This window comes from Sycon ciliatum, chromosome 7 (assembly GCF_964019385.1).
Source record: "Sycon ciliatum chromosome 7, ocSycCili1.1, whole genome shotgun sequence".
NCBI lineage: Eukaryota > Metazoa > Porifera > Calcarea > Leucosolenida > Sycettidae > Sycon > Sycon ciliatum.
This window is the reverse complement of record NC_088649.1, coordinates 19,245,196-19,263,032: the sequence shown is the minus strand read 5'-3', so window position 1 is coordinate 19,263,032 and position 17,837 is coordinate 19,245,196. Positions and strand designations below refer to the sequence as shown.

At 48.2% G+C, this 17,837-nt stretch overlaps 1 protein-coding gene across 1 annotated transcript in view; it reads left to right on the top strand.

The window, feature by feature from the left end:
• Nucleotides 1-17,334, top strand: part of LOC135821162 (pneumococcal serine-rich repeat protein-like) — a 118,761-nt gene extending 101,427 nt beyond the window's left edge. Inside the window, exons 20-30 of the mRNA XM_065334231.1 lie at nt 7,742-7,909; nt 8,243-8,464; nt 8,867-9,025; nt 10,326-10,451; nt 11,990-12,112; nt 12,715-12,849; nt 13,388-13,510; nt 14,103-14,247; nt 14,926-15,001; nt 15,555-15,689; nt 16,515-17,334. Coding sequence (XP_065190303.1) covers nt 7,742-7,909; nt 8,243-8,464; nt 8,867-9,025; nt 10,326-10,451; nt 11,990-12,112; nt 12,715-12,849; nt 13,388-13,510; nt 14,103-14,247; nt 14,926-15,001; nt 15,555-15,689; nt 16,515-16,640 — 1,538 coding nt within the window. The 3' untranslated portion in view covers nt 16,641-17,334. The remainder of the gene's footprint in view (nt 1-7,741; nt 7,910-8,242; nt 8,465-8,866; nt 9,026-10,325; nt 10,452-11,989; nt 12,113-12,714; nt 12,850-13,387; nt 13,511-14,102; nt 14,248-14,925; nt 15,002-15,554; nt 15,690-16,514) is intronic.
• The last annotated feature ends 503 nt before the right edge of the window (nt 17,335-17,837 follow it).

Below are 17,837 nucleotides of genomic sequence, written 5' to 3'. Positions count from 1 at the left end.
GGTTCGACTGTATATGCTATGAGATGTGGAATAAATAAATAAACTTACACTCTTTGCTGCCTCGTGCGTTGTCCTCTGCAGGTATGCTGCTTCCCGTTGTTCGGCATCTTCCGGCCTGCCCTCACGAGCGGTGCTGGCAGTGGCTGGGTTACCAATCGCTTCACGCCATTCAACCAGATCCAACAGGAGCTAGCTGCCCGCGATACCTGCTGCTTGGCAGGCCAATGCTCGACGTTCTTTGAACAGCGGCCGAACACTCGCGTGCCTTTCTTCTTCTTCATCTTCTTCTTCTTCGGTTAGTGCGTAGTAACGCTATCAGTTTGCTGCATTGTTCTACAGGCGCGCTCACTGAAATCCGACCCAAAGTGAAAAACTGGCGCGCTACTGTTCCGATGACACCACTGTACTACAAGTGCCTTATATACAGCCAGCCGCGTCCGTACCACTTGCACTGTGTCCAGAGACGTGCAAGTTTACAGTGCGTTTCGAAAATATGGGCGGGCGATTTCAAAAAACGGTCAGGCCAGCATCTATACCACATAAAATCTGTGATCGCTTTGTGCATAAAAACTTCGAAATTGGGCGTTTGCTATCCGATCGCTTAAAGAATCATTATGAGAGTAATTGCGGCAAGGACCTGAGCAATATTCCGGAAAAATTCTCAAAAAGCTCCAGCCAAATTTGAAATATTTCCAAATATACCGTGCGTCTATATTTCTGAAATGGACTGTAGAGTTGAGAGAAATCTGCACTTCGGGTTGGATTTCACCGAGTACAACTGCAGGAATCTGCACTTCGGGTTGGATTTCACCGAGTGCAACTGCAGGAATCTGCACTTCGGGTTGGATTTCACCGAGTGCAACTGCAGGAATCTGCACTTCGGGTTTGATTTCACCGAGTGCAACTGCAGGAATTTGCACTTCGGGTTGGATTTCACCGAGTGCAACTGCAGGAAAACTCACACCTGCCAACCGCACCGATTTGGCCAGGATCGTCCCGATATCGAGGGTGGTAATAGGCACCTGAAGCCTTACAGCTGGACTTGTACACATTTTCATACCTAGATATTTCATTGTCCCGATCTCAGGTTTGCAAAGGTTGGCAGGTATGAAAATGTCATGCAGCAATATTGATTATTAATTTTTGCCTAATCAATCTGTGGACAGAACTGTTTCGTTCTTTGTGGACTCATCAGCGCAGCACAGAGGAAATGAGGCCGAACCTGATAGCAATGAAAAATAAATTTTCCAAAGCCAGATTATTATTTTGCCTATATAATAATTGCTGTTTTAGTCATTTTGATTTTTTTCCGTATATGAGCCCTTGGTGAGAAGGAAACGAAAACGTTTGGTTCAGAAAATCTTCCAGACTGGTCTTGTGTTGTTGCGCAACCGTACTGTTTCCCGCGTTGTATGTGCCTGTCTCGGTGTGCAGGCTGGGGAGACGGCGATCCGCATTTCAACACGCTGGACTCCGCCAACTACACGTTCAACGGCCTGGGCGAGTACCGCTCCATCCGCGCGCAGGACTCGATGACGATGACCAGCATCGAGGCGCAGGTCCGCACCACACTGCTCCCAGGTACCACTGCCACAGTGTTCACCGCCGCTGCCATCGGACAGTTCAATCAGGCCGGAGGTGAGCGTGATTTTGCAAATTATATTATTTACGTATACCCCAGAGGCTGGACGGCTGTCGAGGGGGTCTCCATATGAGCACTAAAAAACCCCATGATTGACGCATATATAATTTTAACCCTTTAAGAGCCGCCCCATACTTGAATGCGTCGTAAACGACGCATTCAAATGCAAAACTTCAAAAGATCGTAACTCAGTCCAATCTCGCTCAAATCCAGTGATCGAAATATCCAGGGCGAAGAGAAATCTCTCACCTGTCGGGAGAAACAATCCGCGAAGCGCTGCGAGCAACGGTTCCTGAGATAAATCACTCGTAAGTTGAGCCGCGATCGCGGCAATTTCAAAAGCGCGCAGGGCGACTTTAGTATTGAGAATTTTGAGACTTTTCGTCAAGCTGGCTTACTCGAATTTGCACGGGTTTCACTGTTGATATTGTCAAGAGTACACAGCGAAAAAATTGGAACTCCACGATCGAGTAAAATGAAATATCTGGAGCGGGACGCAATTGGACGCATTTGGGGCATTTTTCGTACTGTCGCTGCGATCTAGCGCTGGATAGACGGTGTGCTGGCTATCATGATCAACCTCATTCTCTTCCTCTCGCGGAGACCTTTCCAGGAAGCCCTAGATTGTGAGGATTGAGTGAGTAGAACTGAAGCTATGATCCAAAGAACACGAAAAAATGCACAATTTTGAAAATTTCCTGTGGCTCTTAAAGGGTTAAAACATGAATGACGTGTTTAACATGTAATTTTTGTTGCGCTAAAATGTCGGTGGCAGGGACTTGCAAGGTTTCAGGTGTGATGTAAAATTAGGTGACCAGCCTACCCATCACATACAATGCATACCCTAGTGACTTTTAGGTGTGATCTAAATTTTGGTGCCTGGTTTCTCTACCGAAATTAAAGTTACACCGAAAATAACATGCTGTACAGTACACAGTGGTCATTCAGGTGTGTCAGAACAGGTGCACCCGGTGAGGCCAAAGCCGTACCGATAATTTCATATCGTGATTTTTGAAGCAATAAGCTACGGACTATTTTGGCCCAATAGTTTCAATCTCCCCCCCCCCCCCTGGGAACCCCGACCCGACTCCCACCTTTTCATGGCCACACAAATGGCGTATGCCTGCCGACGCCCCGTTACTACGTTGTGTGCGGTCTGATGCTCAAGACTAGATTATTCTTTGATGAAAAATCATCTGCTCGTGGTCTATAGTATATCTTCGGACGCAACGCACACTGGGATCCTGCCTTCTGCTGGATCGGGACCGGAAGAAAGCAGTTTGATTGGTCTGGCCATACCCTTCCTAGCCTTTCATACTCTAAGTATGATGTGGCGGGTATACACGTGACCTCCTCGGCAGTATACACACGTTTGTTAGCAAAACGTTGGTCCGGCCATGCTCTAGCCCTTCATACTCTGTGTATGATGTGCAGTTTAAACACATGACCTCCTCAGCAGTATACACACGTTTGTTAGCAAAACATTGGTCCGGGCATGGGCCTTATCAACCAGACCCGTTCCAATGAGCCTGGCTGCTGCTTCAAACACTTCACGCACTGGGGAACCTACCTGGCTGCTGCTTCAAACACTTCACGCACTGGGGAACCTACCTGGCTGCTGCTTCAAACACTTCACGCACTGGGAAACCTACCTGGCTGCTGCTTCAAACACTTCACGCACTGGGAAACCTACCTGGCTGCTGCTTCAAACACTTCACGCACTGGGGAACCTAGCTGTTACTGGTTAACATACTCTTTCAACCTTCTGATGTTGGTGAGCAAACCTTGCCAACATCTGTATTTGATCTTTTTGCTGTTTCCGCCACGCAGATATCCTGTCGCGGGTGCAATTCACAGCTTCAGGTGGCACACTTGATATTCTCCTTGACGGCACCACCAATATCACCGGTGAAGTGTTTGACTTGGCTATTTCCGACGGCATGGGCATACCGCAGACGTTTGCGGTTAGTCAGCCTGTCAGCCCTCTGTGTATGTGTGTGTGTGTGGGGGGGGGGGGGGGGGGGGGTGCGCGTGTGCGCGTGTGTGTGTATGTGTATGTGTATGTGTCTGTGCGTGAGCGGCTGTGTGCACGTGTCTGTACGTTTACACGGAGTCTAAAAATGTATATGTGTGTGTTTGTGGGGGCGGGGTGGCTGATCTGAGCCGAACATTTTGGAAATTTGGAGCCCGGATCAGTGTATTTTGCTTGATTCACGGGATACCTGGGGCGAAAAGGTGGTACGGGTCAATACGGTAGTGAGCATACGGTGTGCGACAGTACACCCCTGTAGGCTGTACAATACAGTGGGGCAATTGTATGATTTCAGTGCTGTCGAACGTTTGCTCCGATTCTGTACAGCCCAACGGCAACGTGCAGTTCATGCGCAGTGCGGAGCGCACGGTGGTCATGACCTTTGCTAACCAGGCTGCGTTCAGTATTGGAATGGTGACGGTGACGGCCATTTCCAGTCTCACCGTCTCTCCTAGATGTAAGTTGAGATCTCCATGCACACTCACAACTATAAAGAGTTGGGGGGCAAGCCATTGGTTAGCAACTCTCATTGCAAAATCAAAAAAAATTATATTCTTGTTCTTTTTTTTAGACCAAGAGTGGAACATTATGATCTACATAATATAAACTCGGAGGGAGTTGTGGTTGCTCGTGAGAGTGCTCAATACACCAAGGTGCAGAGCCTAGTATGTATGATCTACATATACATGTACATATCCTTGTTGATCAAACTCGGAGGGAGTTGTGGTTGCTCGTGAGAGTGCTCAATACACCAAGGTGCAGAGCCTAGTACACACACTTGAGAGGGACGAAAAGCGTTTCTTCTGTAACTCTGAGTTTCACGGTTTTAACCGATCATCAGACAGCAACTTGACTACAATTTTCAGAAGATAAGATTGATATAGGCTGCAAGCTTGGATCATAGCGCGAATGGATGATCCGGGCTGATGGTGTAATTGTAAAAATGCGTGAGTTGGTTGATGGGGTGCAAAAATAGGCGCAAAAAAAAGAATACACTTTAGGCCTAGGCTCATGCGACCACATGTTCTTCTGAGGGAGGCAAGAAGAAGGACAATTCGGTAATTATGAGCAGCACATCACCTGCGACTGCGAGTGGTGAGCATCGGACAGAGATTCTTGCGGCTTATCGAAATACACTTCCCCGCCGGATCCAGACTACACAAGATCTTCAACCGGAATACAGTTAAAGTAAGCTATAGTTGTATGCCGAATATGTCTGCAATGGTCAAGTCACACAACAACTCAGTTAAACGGAAAAGTGGAAACAACGATGGACAGCCCAAGGAAAGACGATGCAACTGCAGAGACAAAGCTCAGTGTCCGATGGACGGCAACTGCCAAATCAGCTCTATTGTGTACAAGGCAACCGTCCAAATAACCGGAGAGGACAGACAGAAGGAGTATATCGGCCTTACGGAGCCAGAATTCAAGAAGAGATACGGCAACCATCTGACATCATTCAGACATGAGAGACATGAGAAGAGCACAGAACTATCAAAGTGTGTCTGGAACCTGAAGCGTCAAAACAGCGAGTACAGTCTTGGTTGGTCAGTTATCGCCCAGACTCCAGGTTACAGTAACATAACCAAGCGCTGTCCTCTGTGCCTAAGAGAGAAGCTGGAGATCCTTCAGGCGGACAAGCGTGTCAACATCAACAAAAGATCGGAGCTAGTTAGCAAGTGCAGGCATGAAAATAAGTACTACCTCTCAAAATTCTCACCATCAGCCGTCACATAACCTTCTCACCACTCGCAGTCGCAGGTGATGTGCTGCTCATAATTACCGAATCGTCCTTCTTCTTGCCTCCCTCAGAAGAACATGTGGTCGCATGAGCCTAGGCCTAAAGTGTATTCTTTTTTTTGCGCCTATTTTTGCACCCCATCAACCAACTCGCGCATTTTTACAATTACACCATCAGCCCGGATCATCCATTCGCGCTATGATCCAAGCTTGCAGCCTATATCAATCTTATCTTCTGAAAATTGTAGTCAAGTTGCTGTCTGATGATCGGTTAAAACCGTGAAACTCAGAGTTACAGAAGAAACGCTTTTCGTCCCTCTCAAGTGTGTATCCTTGTTGATCATATGTACCACTCTTGGTCTAGAAAAAAAGAAACGAAAACTTTTTTGACCCACAACTGTCTCAATGCTGGGAACTGGGAAGGCCTGCTATAACGATACAATCGAGAAGAATAGCATGCTTCTTGGTGTTATGGCTTCTTGTTCACCGGGCAAAGTGGCAGCCTGCCGATGCGAATGTCTGTGCTTGATGTGGTCCTCCACAGGTCAGGTGATGTGACCGCGAATTCAGCTTATTTTTTTCTTCTCTTTCTTTTTCTTTTTTTGTTGGTGCTGTTTTTATATTGTCTTGGGGCCTTAGTAGTAGTGAAAGCTAGGGATCGTGACGGATTTGGCCTTATTCCCAGGCAGAAAAATGATTTTTTTTCTGCCGGGCAAGTCGTTGCCATCAACGTCCAAGTGTTGTTTGCGTGTGCGCGTGTGTGCATTTGTGCATGTGTGTGTGCATTTGTGCGTGTGTGTGCATTTGTGCGTGTGTGCATTTGCGGTTGTCTGTGTGTGCCTGTAGTGCCGGGATCGTTCATGGGAGAAACGACGGGTCTGCTTGGCGTGTTCAACGGTGACCCAAGTGACGACCTGCTGAATAGAACAGGTGGAACGCTGCCTCCGGACGCCTCGGAACGGGACGTGTTCTTTCAGTTTGGACAGTCATGTGAGTGTCTTTTTGTGCTTGCCTCTCTGCTGTCACATGACCCTGCTGTCACATGACCCTGCTGTCACATGACTCGGCTGTCACATGACTCGGCTGTCGGTCTGTGTGCAGAGGTTTCCACAAGGAACGTGAATCATCCTGTAGCTTGGAAACGGCTTTTCTTATTGTCCGTGTACTCCATGGTTGCCAATTTCGCATGTAAGAAACTGCAGTAATCTTAGATATCTTGTGCAGGATAGTGATTGTCTTTCTAGTTACAATAATGAAAAATTAAAGTTAATTTTCTCGATTTTGAAATAAAAAATTAAAAAAATGTTTGTTTTCCGTGTCTGTGCAGGGCAAATCACGTCACAGGAGTCCCTGTTCACCTACCCGCCGGGTTTGGGCCCGTCTGACTTCTCCAACCCCAGCCACGTCCCCGTGTTCTCCGATCAGCTGAACATCTCCGCCGAGGCGCGCGCTGCCTGCGGCGGCAGCCAGGCCTGCCTGTTCGACGCCACGGCAACCAACGACATCAACGTGGGAGTGCAGACCATGATGACAGAGACCATGCTGTTGACACAGGAGTCACAAGCCGGTGAGCCATTGGTTAAAATTAAAAAATGCGAGCGGGTGGGGAGAAATCCCCCCTCCCCTCCCCCCCCCCCCCCCCCCGCAATGGGCGAAGGGGAGTTTACTCTTGAAATCCCTGGCTATATTTTTGGGCTGAGCCTGCTCAAGCTCAACTGATGAGAGTGTAATCCGTGGAGTACGTCGTTTCTGACGGCGCGGTAAGAAATTGTGCGGTGAAAAGTTGCGTAACCAGTGGCGGTGGTGCAGGTCACTCAGTTTGTGCTGATTTCGAGTTTCTGATACAGACATCCAGGTGAATTTACTTGACAGCGAATGTACGCGGCGTACGCAGTCACACAAAAACACCGAAATCCTACAACAGGACGTCTAGAATCATGCCCACTTGGCTGATTTCCGGGCTGTGAAACACACAAATTTGAGCTGTACGCAAGTCGCGGCTTGGCTGACCTAGGCATTGTGATGTAGGGCACGAACTGCGCTGTTTGAGATCCGATGCGCACAGTTGCACTCACTCTGGTTTATGTACTATTGGTGTAGGGTATAAAGGATGATGTCACTCGATTACATCACCGTTTGAGGTGTTTCATATGGAATGACGTTATGAGGACTGGCTTGCCAGTTGCCATTCCGTACAGGGCATGTCCAGTGGGATGATGTCATTCAATGACACGCTGCGCTCCACTCTCCTATTGGCAGTACCTGATGTGAAGCATACATATTCTCATTGCTGTGTTCTATTGTGTGTGTCCCCGCTTTCCACCCAGCTAACAATGCACCTGTCATCCAGGGAGGAATGCGTATTGATGCGTTGCTTGACATCACCGTTAGCTACATGTTCAACGTGACCGACGTTGATCCAGTCACGGTGACGGTCGGTTTCGCCAACAACACCGTGGCACCTGTTGAGTTCAACCTCTCCCTGACCATGACGGGTAAGCCTGGGAGGATAAGTTAGCCGGGAGTTGGTGATCGTGTGTTCACAATAGTTATCTTACTCGCACGATTACAACCATCGCTTGAATAGTGCCATCTCTGGAGTAGTGCCCCAATGGTGTGTATGTGTGTGTGTGTTTGTGTGTGTGTGTCTGTCTGTCTGTGTGCGTGCTTGCATGTGTTGGTGTGTGTGTGTGGGGGGGGGGGTATGTGTGTGTGGGGGGGGGGGGGTATGTGCGTGTGTGTGTGTGTGTGTTGGAGGGGGGTGCAGGCATGTGTGACTACGTGCATTTGCTTATCTGTATGTTTGTGTGTGTTGTGTGTAATTACAGAGGGCAACGTCAGCACCTACACGCTGTACTGGACTCCGCGTACAGCGGACACCATGATCAGCTTTGTATTCAGCGCTGAAGACAACCAAAACGGTACCAGTATGTTCCAGCCGCTGGTTGTCCTGTGTCCGTGCGAGAACCAACAGGACTGCCTTCCTTTGGTGGAGGGACAAGATGGTGGTGCTACCCAGTTTGTCCGACTGGAGTGCGATTGCGGTCTAGGTGAGTTACTGCCTGCTCACTCATTCATACGCATACACACACACACACATGCACTCACACACGTGCATGCATGTGCACACACACACACACACACACACACACACACACTCACACACACACACACGCACACACGCTCACATACACACACACGGACACAAACGCACTCACGTGCACACGCATACACACACACCCACACACACACACACACACACACACACACACACACACACACACACACACACACATTGGCTCTCACGTACAACTCTGTGCCCTGCACCAGTAAACATCCCTGTGTTGGCAGGTGCAGGGACCACACAATTCACGGCGTGTTTTTGGCACACACCATTGGATTTGATTAACCTTTATCTTTATTTTTTTCAATTGTGTGTGTTTGTTACGCAGCGTACGCGGGCGATGTCTGTGAAGATGACCGCGACGGTTGCCTACAGGGCGGCGGTTGCTTCATGGGAGTCACGTGCACAGACGTTCCAGCGCCCGGCACTGGAGCAACCTGCGGACCGTGTCCGATGGGAACCACTGGAAATGGATTTACGTGCGACGGTGAGCTTCTTTTCTTCTTCTCTTTTTTACTTTATTTCTTACTAAAGACGCAACCTACTCGTATGCAGAGGGGGGAGAAGTAGCTGAACAACACAACACCGGGAAGAGTAGGGGCTCCAAGAAGTAACCTGTGCCGGTGAGGCAAGGCAACAATGCCGACCCGTGGTCTCGACCTCGACGTTACTGCGGGCCTCAGTAACAACTGCAGCAGAGAGAAGGGGAAGTCTGAAACTCGGATGCCGAGCCAATAATAAACGTAGAAAGGAAAGGGGACTTGTGGATAGGAGTGAACAGTAACTGTCCATCACTGTTCTTTGCCCTTTCTGACTGTATCTACATGTAGTGTCTAGTTACAGTGGTGGACAGTTTCTCTTAACTCATATCCATGATATGTTCCTTTCTACATCTAATAGTATCGTAGTGGGAATCATTGCTTTGTTTGAAGAATCAGTTCCTGTAGGTGTGTTCTTCTGATAGGAAGACCCCTACTCCCCTTTGTCTTGTTGTCCAGTGTCACTTCAGTTGTCCTCTTCCCCTGATTATTAGTAGGGCTGTGTTTGCTAGTAAAAAAAAAAAAAAAAAAAAAAAAAAAAAAAAAAAGGTTAGCACTAACTTAGTATGGCTGATGTAGGCATGACTGGCCTCCGCAGTTATTCGATAACGAAACAAACCAGCTTAGACGAGAATATACAGGGGCTTCGAAAAGTCGTTCGGGGTGGTACGGTCAGCCACCTGAAGTGCAATGTACTGGTGGGGTTCGGCTGGCATCTTTGGAAATTTTCGAAATTCCTAGCTCGAATAAGTTGTATTGATTTACAGGGCAGCAGGGACAAAGAGTGATACGGTGAATACTGTAGTGACGGTAGCGTGTCCGACGTCCGTCTATTTCATAGTGCTGCTCAGTGTGTGTAGCTGTTTGTACCCAGTTGGGATGCAGATGTCAGTTACCGGACATCATAGCTCGGATCCCTGTTTTGTGAGCTTTTGGCTCCGCTAGGTCATGTGCATGGCCTGTCAATCAGTCCTTCAATGTACCTCTTTTGTATTGACTGTTTGGTGTGTGTGTGTGTGTGTGCGTGCGCGCGCTTGTGTGTGTGCGTGCGCGCGCTTGTGTGTGTGTGTGTGTGTGTGTGTGTGTGTGTGTGTGTGTGTGCATGCGCGCGCTTGTGTGTGTGTGTCTGTCTGTCTGTCTGTTTTGTTTGTGTGTGTCTGTCTGTCTGTTTTGTGTATGTGTGTGTGTCTGTCTGTGTGTTTGTGTATATGTGCGTGTGTCATTTCTCATCCATGTTCTGTTGTGCAGATATTGCTGAGTGTATGCAGTGGCCGCCACCGTGCGGGGCCAATGCAGTTTGTACGGAGTTGTTTGGCTCCTTCAACTGTACTTGTCTTGTTGGTTTCACGGGTAATCCAACCACTGGCTGCGTGGGTATGTTGCTCTCTTCAGAACATTGCTGTGTGTTGTGTGTGTGTGAGCGTGTGTTGTGTGTGTGGGGGTGGGTGGTTGTCCTGCAACCTTTCTGTTTTGTTGTACATGAAATTTGTCCGTAGCACAGTTGTGTGTCAGGGAACCGGTGGCCACGGGATAGTGCGATGCTGGATGAATGAATAAACTGCATAGGGGACACTGCATAGCCACCTTGTGTACACAAGTTAATGAGACTCTGATTTGCAACAGATTTCAGCCCCGTTCCATTGCTACCTGGGTCTTCTGGCCCGGCCCTCGTGGTATTGAGCACGTTTTGCGCCGGATTGAGGAGCATAGCTTGTGTAGCCATCTTGTTTCCACACGTCGTATCGATTGTAATGTAGAGTTCTGCATGTATATTTTATGGTCTTTCACTACAGTCCATTCACCAAATTGGGGGGGGGGGGGGGGGTGCTGGCACACAAAACCTACCGTATTTGTCCGGTTATAAGTCGAGCTTTTGCGACTGAGAATAGCAGGAGGAAAGGCAGGCGTCGACTTACAACCAGGAATTATCGGTATCTTCCAAAAAAATGATCTGCAGTGCATGCACGAGTGCACCAAATGTACGCATTTTGCCAGTTTGTTTACCATTTTTCAAGGATTTGGATGTTTCCCCCTCCAATGAGGAGTGTTTATGTGATTTGGGGATGTGTGGTACTGTTAGCGGCAGGGAGTGGTTAGCAGTGCTTAGTTGGGAGAAAACTTTAAAAACAGAATTAAGGCCTCCGGATTCGGGGGTTGACCTATAACCGGGGTCGACTTATAAGGGGCCCTCCGTAAATATCGATGTTTTTTTAGAGACGATATTGGTGCTTCTCTCCCTTGACCCCCCCCCCCCCTCCCCCCAGAAGACGCACATGTACATCTAGATCATGGAATCAATATTTTTGGAAACTCTTGTGGAGTTCGTCCGTGTTTGTTCGCACTGCCTCTACGTCTTGAAAAAAGGTCTCCTGCAGGCATCGTTCGGCCGATTTCCACAATCAATAGCTCATTCTTTTGCTCTTGAAATTCGCCATGGGCGAACAGCTTCCAATTTTTGATTTTGTTCTTGTGTCACGAGTATTAGCTCCGCGAACGGAAGCTGGTTTCACATTTCTTGTATAGCCATTTAGACGTCCGCGTGCAGGGATCGGCGAAACTTCAGATATTTACATCGATATTTTTCTGATGCTCGAAAAGACGCACATGGCTCAAACCCCCTCCCCCCCCCCCCCCCCCAGACGCACCAATATCGTCTCTAAAAAAACATCGATATTTACGGACGGCCCCTAAGCGGTAAAATGCGGGCTGTGGAAATACCTTACTTTTTGGAGTTCCAATAGCACCAAAGCCAGTCATGTGCGTTGTGCAGTGGGTTGTTAGCGACATGTGGAGCACGTGGCTTCACGTGGTGTGTAGACACCGCGTGAAAATCTCGTTGTAATAGCATTATATGTGTGTGTCTGTCTCTCTCTCTCTCCCATCCCTCACCCCTCTCCCCTTCGTGTCTACAGACCTTGATGAATGTGATCTTGGAATAGATAGCTGTGCTGCTGAAGCGACCTGCGCCAACACTCAGGGTTCCTTCATGTGTATGTGCAACCCTGGATTCACCGGCACTGGCATGGTCTGTCAGGGTAAGTGGCGGCGCCATCTTGTTGCCATGACTACATTACACAAGTATCTACGGTAACCGGGAGACGTTTATGCTAGTTTAAGTTTGCGATTTGCGGGCACAAACCAATTTGCACCGGGAAATGTTGTCGATAGATTTCATTGACGTTATTTACGACGGTTTTAGGTTTCGCGTCTGATCACTTTTGACATTTTTCATCCGTCATGAAAAATGCGAACGTTTTCAGATAGCAGATGTTTCCGTGTTCACAGTGACCTGTTGTTGCAGACCCACTTTGCTTACGCATGTCAGCTACACGAATCCCTCTATGCCTTGGCGGTGTGTTGAACAAATAGCTACATGTACACTCCATTGCCGACTTGTTATCGTTATGGTGGCCAAAGTGTTGAAGAGGCTTTCCCGGTCTGCCGTGTATGGGAAGTGAGGTGGCTGTGTGTTAGCCTCTGTTGCTTTATACACTCGTGTGTGTGTGTGTGTGTGTGTGTGTGTGTGCGTGTGTGCGTGTATGTGGGTGCGTGTGCGTGTGTGTGCGTGTGTGTACGTGCATGCTTGTTCGTGTGCTTGCGTACGTACCCGCTTATCTCCACTTATTTTCTTGTACAGATGTTGACGAATGCCAGGTGGGTGCGGGTAGTCAGTGTGATGTGAATGGTATCTGTGTGAACGTGGTGGGATCATTCCAATGCCAGGGCTGTGTTGCTGGCTTCACAGGCACTGGACTGCCTGGACAATGTGCAGGTCAGTCTATAGCCTATCTCTCCTTCTTTGTTTATGATTTCCTAGCCTGCTTTTTTTCAGTACAGCACGTTACGTGCTCTCAACACATCGAAGCCAGTATTGGGTATGTACATTTAGTGCTCACCCCTCCTCCCCTCCGTTCAAGGGCGTCGGAAGGCTTTTCTGGGTGGTGCGGTCCGCCACCTGAAGTACAATTTACTCATGGGGTTGTTGTACCTCCTCTGGAAATGTTCTAAATGTAGAGCCCAAATCAGTGCTTTTGATTGATTCACCGGGTACCCGGGACAAATAGTGGTATGGTTAATACCGTAGTGACCGTAACGTGTCCGATGCCCTGCCTCCATTATATGTGTACATTTGTGCATCGTTGTTGTATTAAGTTTTAACTTGCCATTCTCAACCGCGCGCGTGTGTATGTGTGTATACCTGTGTGTGTATGCGTGGTTTTTTTTGTGTGTGTGTGTGTGTGTGTGTGTGTGTGTGTATGTGCACATGCGTGTTTGTGTATGGGCTATTGTGCTGTTCTTCTCGTGTGCAGATGAGGAGCAGTGTATGACGGGTACACACACGTGCAGTGAGCAAGCGTCGTGCGTAGATACAGTCGGATCTTTTGAATGCACTTGTCTTGCTGGATTCAACGGCGATGGAATGAGCTGCCAGGGTAAGTCAACACCCCTCAGGGGAGTAGCTGGTCCACCCTCTAGGGCTGTGCACGGCCACATATGTGTGGGGATGGCTGGTGCATGTCATTCATACTCGTCATGTGTATGCTGAACCTAGGTCGAAACGTTTAGGGAGGGGGGGGGGGGGGCACGTGCCTTCCCCCCCCCCCCCCCAACAGGTGACATGCTTCTTCTCTCTCTCTGCTGTCCCTCCGGGGGCCAAGTGACCCTAGTGGTAGTGGCTCTGCAGGACAGGACAGTTGTGTGTGTGTGTGTGTGTGTGTGTGTGTGTGTGTGTGTGTGTGTGTGTGTGTGTGTGTGTGTGTGTGTGTGTGTGTGTGTGTGTGTGTGTGTGTGTGTGTGTGTGTGTGTGTGTGTGTGTGTGTGTGTGTGTGTGTGTGTGTGTGTGTGTGTGTGTGTGTGTGTGTGTGTGTGTGAGCATGTGTGCATGTGTGTGTGTATGTGCGTGTGCGTATGCATGCGTACATGCACGTGCGTACCTTTTCAGTACTAGGGATATCTGCATGTATGACTGCCTGTGTGGACTGTGATGACACAGAGTCTTTTGCTTTTCATGGTTTTGCCCTTCAGGTGATCTGTTCCTGGATGGAAGTGGCACGGTGTTCCGAACAATGTACCGCGAGAACCAGCTTGCTCCCACCATTCTCTCATTGCAGCATGCAGCCACTCTGGTTGGAGAGTCAGCTGCCTGCCAGACGTCCATAGAGCTAACGGCGTACGTAGCTGTGTGCCCGGTTTCTCGTGCATCCGTGTGCGTGTGTGTGTGTGTGTGTGTGTGTGTGTGCGTGCGCGTAGAGCTGAAGGTGTAGATGACGCTATGATCTTGTGCATGCGTATGCGTGTCCTTGCATGCTGGTCTGTAGAGGCATTTTACCCCAGTCACATCAAGGCGCACGCTTAACATGATCGGGGAAATCGGTTTTTTGATTGGTCCCGCTATCCATAGGTAGTCATACTGTGTGTATGATATGACAGGTGAACACGAGCCCCTTAGCAGATAACACCCGTCGCTGGGCCGGAGAGTTTGTCCTGGCCCTGGCCTAACCAACCGCACCGGTTCCACCGGCCCTCCGTGCTTCACAGTAAGTGAATGCACGGGAAAAATCATGACAGCAACCTTAATTGGGCAAGGACCTTGTTATCCGATGCGGCTTAAATTCCAGGACGAACAATACGAATATTAGTACCTTTCTTCAATAAGTAAAGGTGGGGAGGCTTCCTGCAGTTTCATAACACAGTTAGGAGTAGAGCCCACACGCTCTCTTCCATTACCACTGCACTAATTCAACTCGTGTTATAGAGTTACATTTCGGCAAATTGCCTTCATCAGAATAATGTACTGTGCATGGGTTTATTCTTCGTTTTTGGTGCATGTTCTCGTGTCCCATATTAGGTCTTCTGGTACCTTGGATGATGTGGCATTCGAGAAGATCTTCCCCACCAAGGCGGTGACGTCACCTAATATTATGGTGAGTCATGTCGTGGCTTTCTGTGGTTCGCTGCCGACAAGGATGCCGCTCGAAGCAGTTTGTGTTGATCTGCCATTGTGACGACTGCGCAGTGCTAGTAGGATGCTAGTAGGATGTTGTTGCTGGATGCTGAGCACAGACTACAGGTCATGTGATCACATCATGGCTGGAAGTGCTTTGTATGGAGTGGGTGATTGCATCATCACTTTAGATGATTTGTGTACAGTCGCACTTTAAACACTCCTGATTCCCCCAGAAAAAAAGTGACTGTGGCGTATACTACGATGGTCAACGGAATGGTGATGGACAGGGTGGATGTCTGTATTTCGTGACCGAACATCCGGTTGAGCCTTACATGATGTGTACTCCAGTGCGGCTTATACACCACGATACTTTGGCCAGTGATTTTCCCAGTACTTCTTGTGAGGTTTATGCCACATTATACACCTCTGACTGTTAAACGTCTGGTCTAGTTGGTGAACTCTGACTCATAACTTGTGCCCCGCTGCTTTCTTTGTTTTCCTCTTTCCTCTTCAATTTTTTAATTCTACAGAAGACATTCTTACCGAGACAATTGGTGTACACGTCAACAGATGGTATGCCAATCTCGACCGAGGATATCTTGACCATTGTTCAGAACACGGAGTACGCGAACACTCGCGACGAAATATCCATAGCCGACCGCGTGGTAAGTGTGGCGTAAAGTAGACGCGTCTGTTCGTCTGGATGCATGTCTGAATGCATGTCTGTACGCATGTATGTACATGTACGTATGCATGTAGGTTGTATGCAATTATGTTCTTTTTTGTTTTTTTGGAACGCTATTCCACTGCTTGAGACTTGCAACGACTTCAATACCCCTTCCCCCCCCCCCCCAATTAGGGCTACTTATAATCGGGGAAGCAGTATACCTAGGGCATACTAATCTGGAGAGCAATGCCACTGAGGCTTTATAATCGGGGGGGAGGGGGGGGGGGTTATAATCATATTTTGGGTATTATATTCCGAGGAGGGGGCGTTATGCTCCTGAGGATGGATATCGGTTACACCAGTGGCCAGTGATATGCACTCTACTGTACGTCCGCTTATTTGGCGCCTTCTTATTTTCGGCTTCTTTCGGCCTGGTCATACTTGGCCCAAATTTTTTTGCGGCCGAAATTTATGTTTTGCAAGGTGACAGTGAATTTTGTTATTGAAGACCACACACCTTCAGACATGTGAATGTGCATAATTATAATATGCATATGTATAAAGAAGGCCGCACAGAAACAGCAGTGGTGGTGAGGCCTGGGCAGCTCATCCGACCGTGGGTCTCGGAGTCAACACTGGGCAGACTCACAGGGTGTGGATACAGGCTAGCAGCAGGGCAGATCGAAAATATAATGCGCCCGAAATGTGTTTTAGCCGCGGCAGGCTGAAATTTCAATGGGCCAAAATAAGTTGTAGACTTACAGTGTGTTGTTCCTTCACACAACGTCACGTGATGTTTGCATACCTTTGCTTTTCATCTCAGGTACTTTGGGAACTTCGAGACTGCGAGAGCAACGTCATAGCGACAGCAGAAACATTCATTGAAATCGAACGTGTCAACGACAACCCACCTGTGGTGATATTCAACATTTCTCCAGGCATCGTATGACGAGCAGAATACTAGCTAATGCCAATGATGTAAAATTCAAGAATTCGTAATATTTGTGGGCCGTGCTAACTGGCATCCACCTCTCTGCAGCATTTTACCTTGCTATTTTTGTTACTGTTTACATGCAATGGACATAGTTAAATCGCTACTCGTGGAGTTCGTCAGCTGCTACTTCGAAGTAGATTCTTTTTTTATTCTTTCAATAGCTATCTTTCTCTAATTTTCGCTTCCAGTCAGTCTCTCTCTCTCTCTCTCTCTCTCTCTCCCTCTCCCTCTCTCTCTCTCTCTCTCTCCCTCTCTCTCCCTCTCTCTCTCTCTCTCTCTCTCTCTCTCTCTCTCTCTCTCTCTCTCTCTCTCTCTCTCTCTCTCTCTCTCTCTCTCTCTCTCTCTCTCTCTCTCTCTCTCTCTCTCTCTCTCTCTCTTTCTCTCTTTCTCTCTCCTAGTCTAGTGCTGTCCACACTCGGCATCTCTTCTCGAACCAAACAATTCGAACCCTTCAACTATCTGGATTTTCCTACTCCCAGGTCGCTTATGCATGTTTACATAGCAGCGTGTTTGACATGATCTTGAAGTAATCACAACAAGTCTTTAATTTTGTACACTCCTCTCTTAAAAAAAAGCACTCCCGAAGTTTCGGGAACTATTTTGACGACTGTCCTCCGAGGACAATAATTATTGGAAGTGTGCATCTGGATCTGGCGAGTGTCTCAAATGTTGACGGATATGCACTGGATGTGTGGTGTGGGGTTGGATTTCATTTACTTGACGTGACGGAGCTACCGCTACTTCAGGCTATCCTCAGATCAGTATATCTGCTGCGGGAATATGATAATGCTCTGCAGGTGCCTTGGGACTGTAGCCAGAATATTAATACATGTGCAAGGAAGAATTCCCCGTGGAAGATTCATTATTATTGATACCAGCCATTCACACAAATGTAATTGACAACACGGAGTCTTGTTTCACTGTACCACGTGACACAGTCTTCAGTGTTAGACTTTAAGAGGTCATACTTGTACATTCACTTGTACAAACACGATGTGTGTGTTCAGAAGAAAATCCAAACAAGAGTTATACACGTAACCTAGTCGCTAATAACTGGGCCAAGTTGTGTTTCACTTAAGACCGTTCTGTCTGATCTTGCCGTCCCGTCATCATACCAGGCCAGCATCCCATGAAGCCTTGGGATGTAGCTTG